We start from the raw sequence: 12674 nt of genomic DNA on the forward strand, positions 1-12674 counted from the left end.
TTCGGTGGCAGCTGACCAGTCATGGTCATCCACACACACACACCCCAACTGTAAAAGTACCTACCCGCGTGATCTGTGAGCCCAATACTGACAATACATGTCAAATAAAAGCAAACATTTTTTTTTCTTGCTTTTTTTGCTCATCTAATTTTGATATCTCATTTTGTATGAGTTCTTGATGTTTGTTTCTTTAGTTCCTCATTTTTACACAGTTTATGGTTTATGGTACCCAGTTTGCATGGTTTACTGATTCATTATTTTGGCAACAATTATTAAAAAGCAGCATTAAAAATGTAAAAACAAATTGTCTAATTCTCTGCCATATACAATTTAACTTGCGTTTTTCTGCTTTCACCTTATTCCAGTCTAAACTAATTTTTTTGTGGTAATTTTCTACCCATTATCAATATAAATACTCAAAATAAATACATGAAAATGCTGTGGATTATTAAGACTAATTCTTACTAGCCCCTCTTGTTTAATAAGGGTAAGCACACTTGCGTTCTTATTTCAGAGGTGTTGTGACTAAATGATTACACACCGATTCCTGAGTTCAGTAGACAGATCAGTTCATTCAAATGAATCGGTTCAAATGAGTCATTAGTTCGTGAATCAGACAAAAGCGGACACGTTATGTGTGAACCCAGACTGTTAAAACGACGCAAAAGATTGATCACAGAAACACTTCTTAAGGATATTTTTCCGTGTATTTGAAAGTATGTTTATGTCAGCTGCGTGTGCCAAACGTCTGTTAAAAGAGGTGCGATTTTTGAGCACAGTTCACATCCAGCAGTAATTCAGGGAAGATATTGTGCGACCGCGCCACGTGGCGCACGGATTCAGTCTTCTGACCTTTTACCATTTTGTCAGTTCTGTTGATTTTGATTGATATGCGCGAGTGAGAGAGAGAGAACGGTGATGGCTTTGAAGACAGAGAGCGTGTGTGTGGGCTCTCTGCTCGTTCTCCGTCACTCAGTTAACGAGGGCGCACACTAAAGCCTAGTTCACACTGCCCGATTTTTGCCCCGATTTTGAGTCGCCGACAGGTTTTGCGAAATCGCCGACAAATGCCCGAGATCACAGGCAAATCGGTGCTCGTGCACGCGAGTGACAATCACGCAGTGTGAATGATCAAAGACGCGATCAGAGAGAATCGCCGACGAGTCGCCGACGCCGGTGAGATATTTGGCATGCTTAATATCTGGAGCTGTCGGCGATTGAAACTCCTGCTGTGTGAACTGCGTTCTGACTGAAAATACACCGACAGCCAATGAAAGAGTGAGATACAGGGCAGCAGGGCGTTCAGGGAGGAGTTATAGAGCAGAATATCAGTATTTTAATAGATATATTTACAATTCTATCAAACAGAAACAAAGCCCAAACATTTGCACATCCAGCCACAGCAGCAGCACATTACAAAATTATTTATTTACCTCAAACTGTCTTTGCAGAACACAATCCTGGCTCCCTCTGTCTCTCCAACAATTTCTTCCGCCATAATCTTTTTTCTTTTTCTCCACAAATCAGCGCACATACAGTTTGAAGCAAACGTTGTGCAGTTTATCATTTTTAATAACAATTCAAAGTCTCGCGCGAGAACTCCGGTCTGACGCACGTGTGATCTCGCGTTGTTTACTCGGCACATCGCACGTGTGTTTGGGAAACGAGAGAGAGAGAGAGAGTTGTCGGCGATTGTTCCTCTTGTTCAGTCATGCAGTGTGAACTCCTCTGTCGTCAAACCATCGGTCAGTGTGAACACAGCAGTGACTGAATGATACCCCTGATAGTCATGTAGTGTGAATAGAGCAGTGACCCGACGAGTTTGAAAATCGTGCAGTCTGAACTAGGCTTAACTGAGTGTCAGAACGAGCTGAGAGTCACGCGCATTAGTAATCTACATCAATTTATAAATCACAATAACTCATCAAATAAGGCTTTGGCGTGACAAAAATTTGCTTTGGCGGCCGCAAAAAAATGTTCAATGTAGGAAAAACCTTGTTAATGCAAGAGTTTGTAGATTTTTGACTAGAAACGAGATAAAAATACTAAGTAAGGAAAGCATTTTGTGTAGTGATGAATGTTAGTGAAGGTTTCAGTACCGTCCTCGTCTGTTCGGCAGAGCAGCGGCTCGCTTTCGGGGCCCAAACCCACGCTGGTGGAGGCCGCCACGGTGACTCGATACATGGTCCATTTCTCCAGCCGCTGAAGCACAATTTGGTTGGAATTGGGCGGCACCGCCGGCTCCTCCGCAGGCTCCGTGCTGATTTCCGAACCCTCCACCACGTAGCGCACAATGTACCCAACCAATGCCCCATTCTGGGTCTCCGTGGGCGGAGGGCGCCAACTTACCAGCAGGGTGGTGGAGCTGGAGCTGGAGCACTTAATGTCTTGAGGGGGGGCGGAGGGCTCTGCTCAGGTTTGGGAAGGGGGGGAAGAGGAGGGGTGGAAAACAAAAAACGAAAAGATGGGAAAGAGAAAAAGAAAATGATAAAAGGGAAAAACCAACTGAAAAACAAAACAAGCAGAGACATACTGAAACGTAAGAAAAAACGAGGAAAACAAAGGGCAAATGCAAACAGAAGAGCTTGGTTTTGAAAGGGGTCGGTGTTTTGCATGCATAAATATGAAGCATGAAGGTTTAACTTTCGTTTGAAAGATCTACACTGCAATAAAAGAGGCTTTTTTCTTGTTTCCAGTACAAATATCTAAATATTCTTAAAGCTACACTGTGTAACTTTTTTAGTTTATTCTTAGCTAAAAACACTTAGTTCTTTCAATAATATATGTGCTCATTAATGTATATTTACTTCTTTCAAGTAATAAAGTATTCTCATAAGTTTATAATATGCCATTGAAAACACATACGGGTGAGGGGTTCGAATGCCGGTCGCCATGTTGCTCCTCCATCTTGAAAGTACAGTAGCCAAAGAGGGACATACCCGTAAATTCAAGCTTCGCCTTTCGCGTTTAACAATCGATGGCACCGTGTCGAATGTGAAGAGGGGGATTGCCGTGTTAATCTTGGACTAAATCAGCCACCGTAGGAGTTAAAAACGACATCAGAATTGAGAGGAACAGAAACTAATATTCACTGGATGGTCATTTACCTTTACACCGCTAGATGGGGAAATATCACACAGTGGAGCTTTAAAGGAACACTCCACCGTTTTTATAAAATAGGGCTTATTCAACTTCTTTCCTACATTTAGATACGTGCGCAAATGCATTTTTGTCTCAGTGCATGCGTTGTTTTAGTTTGGCGGGGTCGCCGCTAGCTTAGCTTAGCATAATGAATGGAATCCTATGTTGCCAGATAGCATGTCCCGAGTAAAAGTGATAAAAAACCCCCCCGAAAATCCCCACCTAATTACTTCTTGTGTTCTGCGTATTCACAACGAGTACAAATAGCGATGCAGATTAAGACTAGGCGATTTCCTAGGCAGATATTGACTTGGGACTATAATATGGGGAAGCAATATCAATATCTGCCTAGGAAATCGCCTAGTCTTAATCTGCACCGCTATTTGTACTCGTTGTGAATACGCAGACCACAAGAAGTAATTAGGTGGGTTTTTTTTGGATTGGAGATGCTAGCCGGCAACATAGGATTCCATTCATTATGCTAAGCTAAGCTAGTGAGACAAAAATGAATTTGCCCACCTATCTAAATGTAGGAAAGAAGTTGAATAAGCCCTATTACTAAAAACGCTGGAGTGTAAAATTACTTTTTTTGCCTGTATTCTGGGGGAACTTCAATCAGAAATAAGATTATTTTCCTCACCCCATTGGCAGATCATTTTGCCTGTTTTAAGCAAAAACTCTCTTCATTTAGATTTGATTATCAACAAAACAAGAAAAAATATCTCATATTTTTGGGGTCATTTCAATTGGAGTCAGAAAAATTATCTTGTTTTCCCTTTAAATTATTATTTTTCTGATCCCCCTGACATATTAACTTGCTAAATGTAAATGACTTTATGTCGTTTTGCTTCTCAAGTTAATGTATAATATTTGTACTGGAAAACAAGACAAAAATACTAGGTAAAGAAAAGTGTATCCAACTATAACCGCCTGTATGCGAGCCAAAGATTTAGCCAATCTTTCACAGTAAATACCCTGGGCTCTCAGGATATATTTCCACCATGAGGGGAAAATACATCACATTATTTGCATTTGAATGAAGGCCATTCATTGCGGTATTTCGAGGCGTTTTTGTCGAGCACTTTCCCTGCACATATCAGAAATTACAACGTCGTGCCATTCTAAATCAATATTAAAGTGTCATCTGAGTCCATTTTTACTAAATGCTTGCTCATTTGAAAGTATTATACCGTTTAAAGGCCTGTAACATTTATCTCCATTGTAAATTGAACATTATCACACTGATCCCTGAAGCTACAAGTAACCCAAATGAATGAGGGGGAAACGGACAGATGGGGATAAAACATATTTGTGACTGAAATTCAAAAGGATGAGCACCAATCGTTGGAAAGCAAAACAAAATCATTCAAAACTAGATTACAGGAAAAATGAGCAAAACTCTCTGCAAAAAACAATGGCTGGAAAAGAAAATGTTAGAAGGACCCAAAATGTCAACTCAGAAGAATCATGGAAAGCCACCAAGCTTTAAACAGAAAGGAAAACCATTAAAAACAAAACAAAACATAAAAACACAAAGGCATTTTCCTGTACATTATACGTACCTGACTTCTTCAAACACTAATTTTTAAAGACTTTCTTACCACAAGCACCCGATTCGAGGGAGACTATATTTCCCTAGAGTCGGTTGGGTTCGGCCCTCTCCCTCTACTGCCGAGCTCGCCAAATACAGCTCAATTCAAACTTTTTACGTTTTTTTAGGTACGGTTCACACTTGTCATGTCTGGTTGTATTAAAACGAACCCTGGTGCGATTGCTCGGTTCGTGCGGTTCATTTGAACATCTGTGAACGCTGCCATCCGAACCAAACAAGCGGACCGAGAGCGCTATAAAGACGGGTCTCGGTCCGCTTCCAAACCAACTCTGGTGCGGTTCGACTGATATATGAACGCCACACGGACCAAAGTCATGTAAACGAACCAAAAACAGGACGTGATGTCACAAGATGCGGCGCATAGTCAGCTGATTTGACGACGCGGAAAGATCGGTGTATCCAAAATGAGTAACGTTAACGTTAGAGGGCAAACGTAGAGCAGCGAGGAAGAGCCTCATCATTATTTGGTCCGACGAGCATGTTTCGAAAATACCAAAAAGCAGACCTGGTTCTTCTCATCAGAGGACCTGCTGACCATCAGTCGGTACAGACGACAGAACGGCCGTCTCTTTTCTGCTCAACGGAGGAAATCCTGGAGCTGTTTTGAATGTTTTGAACATTTTATGAGCTCTTCATGAGTTCTCAGCGGGTAAAATAATGCCATATGAACACGCATAAAATGACCGCGTGTAATCCGGCACACAGCGTTGTTCTGAATGAGCGGTAAGCAGCTCCTACATCATATAAGCCGACCAATCAGGTCATGAGCGTCTCCCTGAGCCTTCGGTTCGGTAACTTTAGGTTCGCTGTTAAAAATGCCAGTGTGAACGCTAAGCGGACCAGGACTATATGTTTTGTTTTTGTTTTTTGGTCCGGACCAAACGAACCAAACTAACCGAACTACAAGTGTGAACGCACCCTTAGTTTAGTCCATTTGTTGAGTCATCTGGCCTATAGTGTGAATGTTTTTGGGGCTGGAGGGAGAGCGCGTTCCCTGTGCTTTCATCAGGCTGCGCTATTCATTGTATAGACTAGCCTGAGGGTCCACAAGATTGAGATCAGGGTACTAGCACCTCGCTAACATCCAACTATCCCTACCCATGTCCTTTAATCCTCCTCAACAAACTCCTACTTCACTTTTAAAACACCAATTCTCCGAGCAAAACCGTTCCCAGTTGTGCTTTTGTTTGAGGAATGGTTAACCGATTTTCCCCAACTTTTATCACCTGTCCCAGAGTTCAGCGAGGGATGTTATTCAGAGCCCTGTTTATTCACCAAATGGGCTTATTGGATTAAAGTTTGACTGGATTTTCATCTTCCGTTTGAAGATACATTTTGAAGATGTACTTCCTCTCTTGAAGAGTATTTGCATTCAGTTCTTGCAAATCGACCTGGTTTGAGAGCGGAAAGAAAGTTTGGTATCTGAGAGTTGCAGAACTACCTGAAGGTTGAGACTCATGATTGTGGGACTGTATTATACATCAAACGCAAAAAAAGAGCCTTCGATTTCAGTGTTCGAAATGAAATCGCTCCTCAACACCAAGGCTTGAGTCTTAAAACCCAAAATCAAAAGCGTTAACTGTCATAATTAATGACTTAATAATGCAGATCCGTGCCAAATGGTGGCACTGCTATTGAAAAAAAGACAATCTGAGAGATGAAAACGAATTCACTGCAAAAAATGCTCTTCTTCCTCAGTATTTGTGTCTTGTTTTTAGTCCAAACATCTAACAATTCTTAAAACAAGAAGTATTTACTAGACAAGCAAAAGTAATTGTCTTGTTTTGGGGAAAATAACTCAAAATGAAGAGAGTTTTTGCTTAAAATAAGATAAATAATCTGCCAATGGGGTGAGAAAAATAATCTTAATTCAAACAGAAAACAAGATTATTTTTCTCACCCCCTTGGCAGACTATTTTGCTCATTTTAAGCAAAAACTCTCTTCATTTTGAGTTATTTTTCCCCAAAACAAGACAATCATTTGTACTTGTCAAGTAAATGTTTCTTAATGCAAGAATATTTAGATATTTTGACTAGAAACAAGACAAAAATACTAAGAAAGAAAAGCATTTTTTGCAGTTTGGCTTCATTTATGAGCCAGCTATTGTCTACTTCTTTGAGTGCAAGCTGAACTAGGACCTCCATGGTGTTCTTGCACCAAACCCAAAGTGAAAATTTGGTGCGGAAACCCTTGCCCCCATTTTGTGGACCCTCTATGACCATGTTTGAAACCTGAGCATCAATCAATAGCCATTGACTCTTAAGTGCATTTCCCAGAATGCCACTGCCACCCGTTTGGTCAAGGCAGGAGTGTCTATCTCCACTAACCCTCAAACGTTTGGACACATCCTCCAACATTTAACATCCTCCAGGATATATCAGCAAGTGTTGGGGGATATGGAGGGTGAGGTGAGTACTCTCTGCCGGACCATCGTAGGGGATTTAGGTTCGTAACCGTGGGCTGACCCACGAACAGTGACCTGACTGAGCTTCAACTGAACAGCACTGTACCAAAAAGGAAAACAAACACGATACACTTTCCTTTCACGCCTTCATGAGGAAGACCAGTCTGCCAATTGTTGTGCAAAATAGAGGAAATTCTGGTGTTGACTGCTTGATCTGGCCAATTGGTGTAAACACTGCAAAAAAATGCTTCTTACTTAGTATTTGTGTCTTGTTTCTAGTCCAAACATCTAAATATTCTTAAAACAAGAAGTATTTACCAGGCAAGAAAAAGTAATTGTCTTGTTTTGGGGAAAATATCTCAAAATTAAGAGAGTTTATGCTTAGAATAAGAGAAATAATTTAGCTTGAAGATTATTTTGCTTATTTGTACTTATTTTTCCCCAAAACAAGACAATAATTTTAGCTTTTCTAGTAAATACTTCTTGTTTTAAGAGTTTGGACTAGAAACAAGACAAATATACTGAGTAAGAAAAGCATTTTTTGCAGTGTAAACGTCTTGTGAAATCTCGATGAAGACGACCGTGCTCTTTCTAGCTTGCGAAAGGGATTTGGACCAAACTTTGTTGGTGTATTCGACAGTTCTGCTTCGTGTCGAATTGGTTATGAAAAGGTGTGATGGCAGATTAGGCTTCCTCCGAATGGCGGTCACTTACCTCACGGGAATCCACACTGTAATGTTTATGTGTTAAGTTGGGGGGCATTTGCGCTAAATGGCTTCTAACCGTCCAAGCTTGTCGCCTCCCTGACCTTGTTATGGGTAAATCTGCACTACTTTAGTTTCTGCTCAAGGGAAGACGTTGGCAGATGTAGTGAACCACGTCTCCCATCTGTGCGAGACCCTGAGGGACAAAAGTCCCGAAACTCAAGCAAGAAGCCTACGGTCGTCCCGCCGGGATACTTACTCTCACCTTTAGTTTAATGGATTTGCTTTGGCAATGCTAAGTGGTGTTGCTGCATGTCGAGCTTGTCACGGAAAATGAAACCCCGACAGGAAGAGCAAAAAAAGAAAAAAAAAGAAAAAAGACACTTGTTTCCTCAAGTGTTAGAGTAAACCAAACCCAAAGGAAACAAAGTGAACTTAAACCTGTGTGTACTAAACAGAAATGAATTAAAACCAGGTGACGTCAAGCCGGAGCAGGTGAGCTTTAGTTTCATTTCTGGAGACAAAGTGAAACACGGAAGAGCTAGAAAACAAAAAGGGAGGTAAAAAAAGTGCACTGCATTGTTCCAGAATACAATATATGAAGACACAAAGAGCGGGACGGACATGTAGAGATGGAACAGAAGAGGACACACACACACACACACTCAACGTGCATTAACAGAGCGCCCCCCGGGGGTAGGGGGAGGTAATACATGCATTCAGTGCTCGCTCGCTCACGCTCAGGTGATACGCTGTGTGTTAGTGCAGCAGGTTCATTGCATCTCAGCACCCTTTCAACCAACCCCATCCCACCCATTCTGCACCAACAAGCTGCACAGGTAGAAACAGAAGATGAGTTAAAATGGCCACGTCTGCCATGGCTTTCTGGCATCTTCCACCCGCTGTATGTGTATCCAAGGCTGGAGAATCAAACCTACAACAGGAACAGGATTCTAGCCAAATAAAAAGTTTGATCCGATTCCTTTCAATTGTCCAATCCGTTCCTGATTCAATGCACTCAGAAATACACCAAATTACAGTTAAGCAAAATGCCTTCTGAATTATATATAAAATAAACTTTTACAATAAAACGCAAACATGAAAAAAGTCCAGGTTTTAAAGGGCCGCATATTTTTTTTCTTTGTTTAGCTGGCTGCTTTTTTTACTTAGTATTTGTGTCTTGTTTCTAGTCAAAATAAAATAAAATTCTTACATTAAGAAACATTTACTAGACAAATACAAATTATTGTCTTGTTTTGGGAAAAAAATACTCAGAATTAAGATAAATAATCTGCCAATGGGGTGAGAATAATAATCTTGTTTTCTGTTTGAATTAAGATTATTTTTCTCACCCCATTGGCAGATTATTGATCTTATTTTAAGCAAAAACTCTCTTCATTTTGAGTTATTTTCCCCAAAACAAGACAATTACTTTCGCTTGTCTAGTAAATACTTCTTGTTTTAAGAATCTTTAGATATTTGGACTAGAAACAAGACACAAATACTGAGTAAGAAGAGCATTTTTGGCAGTGAAGGCTTGGAAAAGTTACTGCACACTTCCATCCCTCAGTAAAATGTTCTGTGCTCAAGTAAACTAATTGTAATCATTCAGAGAAATACAAGTGATCTTATTATAAAAGTCCGAGATCACAATGAAACTGGTTTAACGTTTCATTCAAACTGTTATACTTTTAAACAGCAATCTGTATTAAATAAGAAAAGACTGCACTGCAAAAAATGCTTACTTAGTATTTTTGTCTTGTGTCTAAATATCTAAATATTCTTACATTAAGAAACATTTACTAGACAAGTACAAATTATTGTCTTGTTTTGGGGAAAAATAACTCAAAATGAAGAGAGTTTTTGCTTAAAATAACATAAATAATGGGGTAAGTACAATAATATTGTTTTAAGATTATTTTTCTCACCCCATTGGCAGATTATTGATCTTATTTTAAGCAAAAACTCTCTTCATTTTGAGTTATTTTCCCCAAAACAAGACAATTACTTTTGCTTGTCTCGTAAATACTTCTTGTTTTAGATGTTTGGACTAGAAACAAGACAAAAATACTAAGTAAGAAAAGCATTTTTTGCAGTGTGCTGCTTTATCACTCACGCTCTCAGATTTTGGACCCTGCTGTCGGTACCGTAATACAAGCTGTACTCAAGTAACTGCAATATTTTAGCACAGGGCACATGCCCGCTGCAAGGTTCCCCACGAGCACTGATGATTTCATGCACCGAATCATGATGCGACTCAGCGAGGGTGTATTTTTAGGCCGGAGGCTTGAATAATTCAGCTGGTCTCCTAGTGTAAATGCTGACTACCTGCAGGCGCCAGCGGCCACCGACTGTGCTGCTTTCAGTAATACACAGTGAGGGACTAGATGTGGTGGAAAGCCATGGCAGACCCCAGAGTCAATAATATTTTGTGTGCTTCACTCTCATGGGAGGGAAAAAGTGCATTTGCTGTTGACACATGAAAAGAAATACGAACAGAGAAGAAAGAAGGGAGCGCTGGGGAGCCAAACGGCACGCTTGCCGCAGATCAATCAGCCCACATTGATTTGTTTGTTTCACATGTAGGAAATCTCTGAAGTACATAACTGTGACATAGAGAGACCCAAATGAAAGAATCACCAAACAAAGAAGAAGAAAAGAAGTGTGCGAAACCATCCTGCCAAGGGGCGAGGCGAGGAATCCATTAAACTAAACAACACAGGTCATTTAAAAGTTTAGGTTTAACCTTTAGACGCTTTACACAAAATTAATTACGTATAAAACAGCAAAGTCAGAGGGTCTCGTTCATGCAACGCAGGCTGAACAAATTGCGCAAATCATCCATATAACCAATCTTGCATTTTTTTGTCTTGTTTCTAGTCCAAACATCAGTTAAAACAAGCAGTATTTACTAGACGAGCAAAAGTTTTTGTCTTGTCTTGGGGGGGAAAACTCAAAATGAAGAGAGAAAATAAGATAAATAATCTGCCAATGGGGTGAGAAAAATAATCTTAATTCAAACAGAAAACAAGATTATATTTCTCACCCCATTGGCAGATTATTTAGCTTATTTTCTCTCTTCATTTTGAGTTATTTTCCCCAAAACAAGACAATCGTTTTTACTTGTCTAGTAAATGTTTCTTATTGTAAGAATTTTTAGATATTTTGACTAGAAACAAGACAAAAACACTAAGTAAGGAAAGCATTTTTTGCAGTGCTTAAACTGGTGCATTGATAATAATGTTTTTTTTCACGAACAATTTACACAAATGTGTTCTGCTTGCACTTATCTTCTCTTAAAAACCTATCTGTCAACATGCACAGAGAGTCATATTCAAAAATCTTTGAGTTTTGGCAAGCCACTTGGAAATATTCTCAACAAAACAACATCACCTTTCTGCCTGTATAAAGCAGGACTCTCTTCTGGCTCAAAGATGATGCTGGTTTGCAAACAAAAACAACGCAAAGGAATGAGGTAAAAAAAATCAAGAGCCATTGCCAGAAACCCAAACCTGTCAAAAATCATGGCCCAGACTATCATCCAGTCTTTAACACATATCTGCCGCAGACACAAGCACACCATTATTATTTACTCTTGACATTTCTGGAGTCGATAAACAATATCCCTGGATTGGGAAATGGTGGTGAAGGTTACAGTGGCCCTTTCAGACTCTGTGTTGTTGCATACCGCCCCCATCGAAAGCTCAAGATAGCCATTATGTCTTGGCATTTCCCGAACAAAATACAATATTAGACCCCAACCCTTCATTCGCATCCTTAGGAAAGGAAATGGACTACATACTGGCTTGGGATGTCCTCTGGGATATTTCATTGGTGAAGGCTCCAATGCCTTTGTTGGAGATGGCAGCCAGAGAGAAATAGTACTCCGTATTAGCACGTAGGCCCTCCACCACATAGGAAGAGGTTGGACCGAACGTTTTCTTTACCTGTTTGGATGGGAAATAATAAGTTACTTCAAAACTGGATGCGCCACAGCGGTCGTGACCATATTCTTGAGAAGGTTTGCTGTTGAGAAGGCACCTGAGGTCCTTGACTGCCCTCTTTGTAATGCAGTTCGTAACTGATGATTCCTTCTTTCTCAAAGGCTGGTTCCCATGTTAGCTCGATGCTCGTGTCTGACACCTCACCGACCTGGAAGTTTGTCGGCTGGCCAGGGACTACAAATGGAGCCAGTGTTGACAGTTTAATAGACATGAAATGAGACAAAAAGAAATGTACAACTGTATATTTAGTGAAAGTGTTTGAGAAACATTTACCCCTGTGGTAACTGAGTAAGAACAATTGGACCCACTTTATATTAGGTGGCCTTAACTACTAAGTACTAACATTGTAATTAATCATTTGATACAATGTACTTATTGTGTACATACATGTTTTTACATTGTACTTACATTTTAAAAAATGCCTGCATGTAATTACATCTTTGGAACTTCCCTTACAATTAACGCTTAAACTTACCAACAAACCAGATGCTCCATCTGACATACTAGCATACGACTAACTTAAACTCATTTAAATACTTGAATATAAGTTACAAAGCTCTTTATAAAGCTGCTGTCACTTTAAGACCGAACGCACGGATCCAATACACTGATACACATCTGATATTCTCACACTGTTCACCTTCACTGAAGACAGAATCAACTTTCTTTATGTGAATACTCGACAAAATGAGCATTTTGACCTCCGTCTTCCTCCATTTTGCTCTAAACTATAAATCAGTGTTTAATAAATGCTGTGAAATCATTGAACTTCACGAGACTCTACAAGAGTGATTCCTGAAAGGCTTTC

The 12674-nt window shown here is 40.1% G+C and overlaps 1 protein-coding gene across 37 annotated transcripts in view; it reads right to left on the reverse strand.

Moving 5' to 3' along the window:
- The window catches only part of ptprsa (protein tyrosine phosphatase receptor type Sa), a 361627-nt gene that overhangs the window by 97529 nt on the left and 251424 nt on the right, over positions 1 to 12674 (reverse strand). For 29 of the 37 annotated variants that reach the window (XM_067415256.1, XM_067415253.1, XM_067415250.1 and 26 more), the window contains 3 exons: positions 11904 to 12040; positions 11665 to 11809; positions 2100 to 2408 (listed from right to left, as the gene is read on the reverse strand). In XM_067415256.1, the coding sequence (XP_067271357.1) occupies positions 2100 to 2408; positions 11665 to 11809; positions 11904 to 12040 (591 nt within the window). The remainder of the gene's footprint in view (positions 1 to 2099; positions 2409 to 11664; positions 11810 to 11903; positions 12041 to 12674) is intronic. The other 8 variants (XM_067415273.1, XM_067415272.1, XM_067415270.1 and 5 more) reach the window with 1 other exon arrangement.

Source organism: Pseudorasbora parva, chromosome 14 (genome assembly GCF_024679245.1).
Source record: "Pseudorasbora parva isolate DD20220531a chromosome 14, ASM2467924v1, whole genome shotgun sequence".
Taxonomy (NCBI): Eukaryota; Metazoa; Chordata; class Actinopteri; order Cypriniformes; family Gobionidae; genus Pseudorasbora; species Pseudorasbora parva.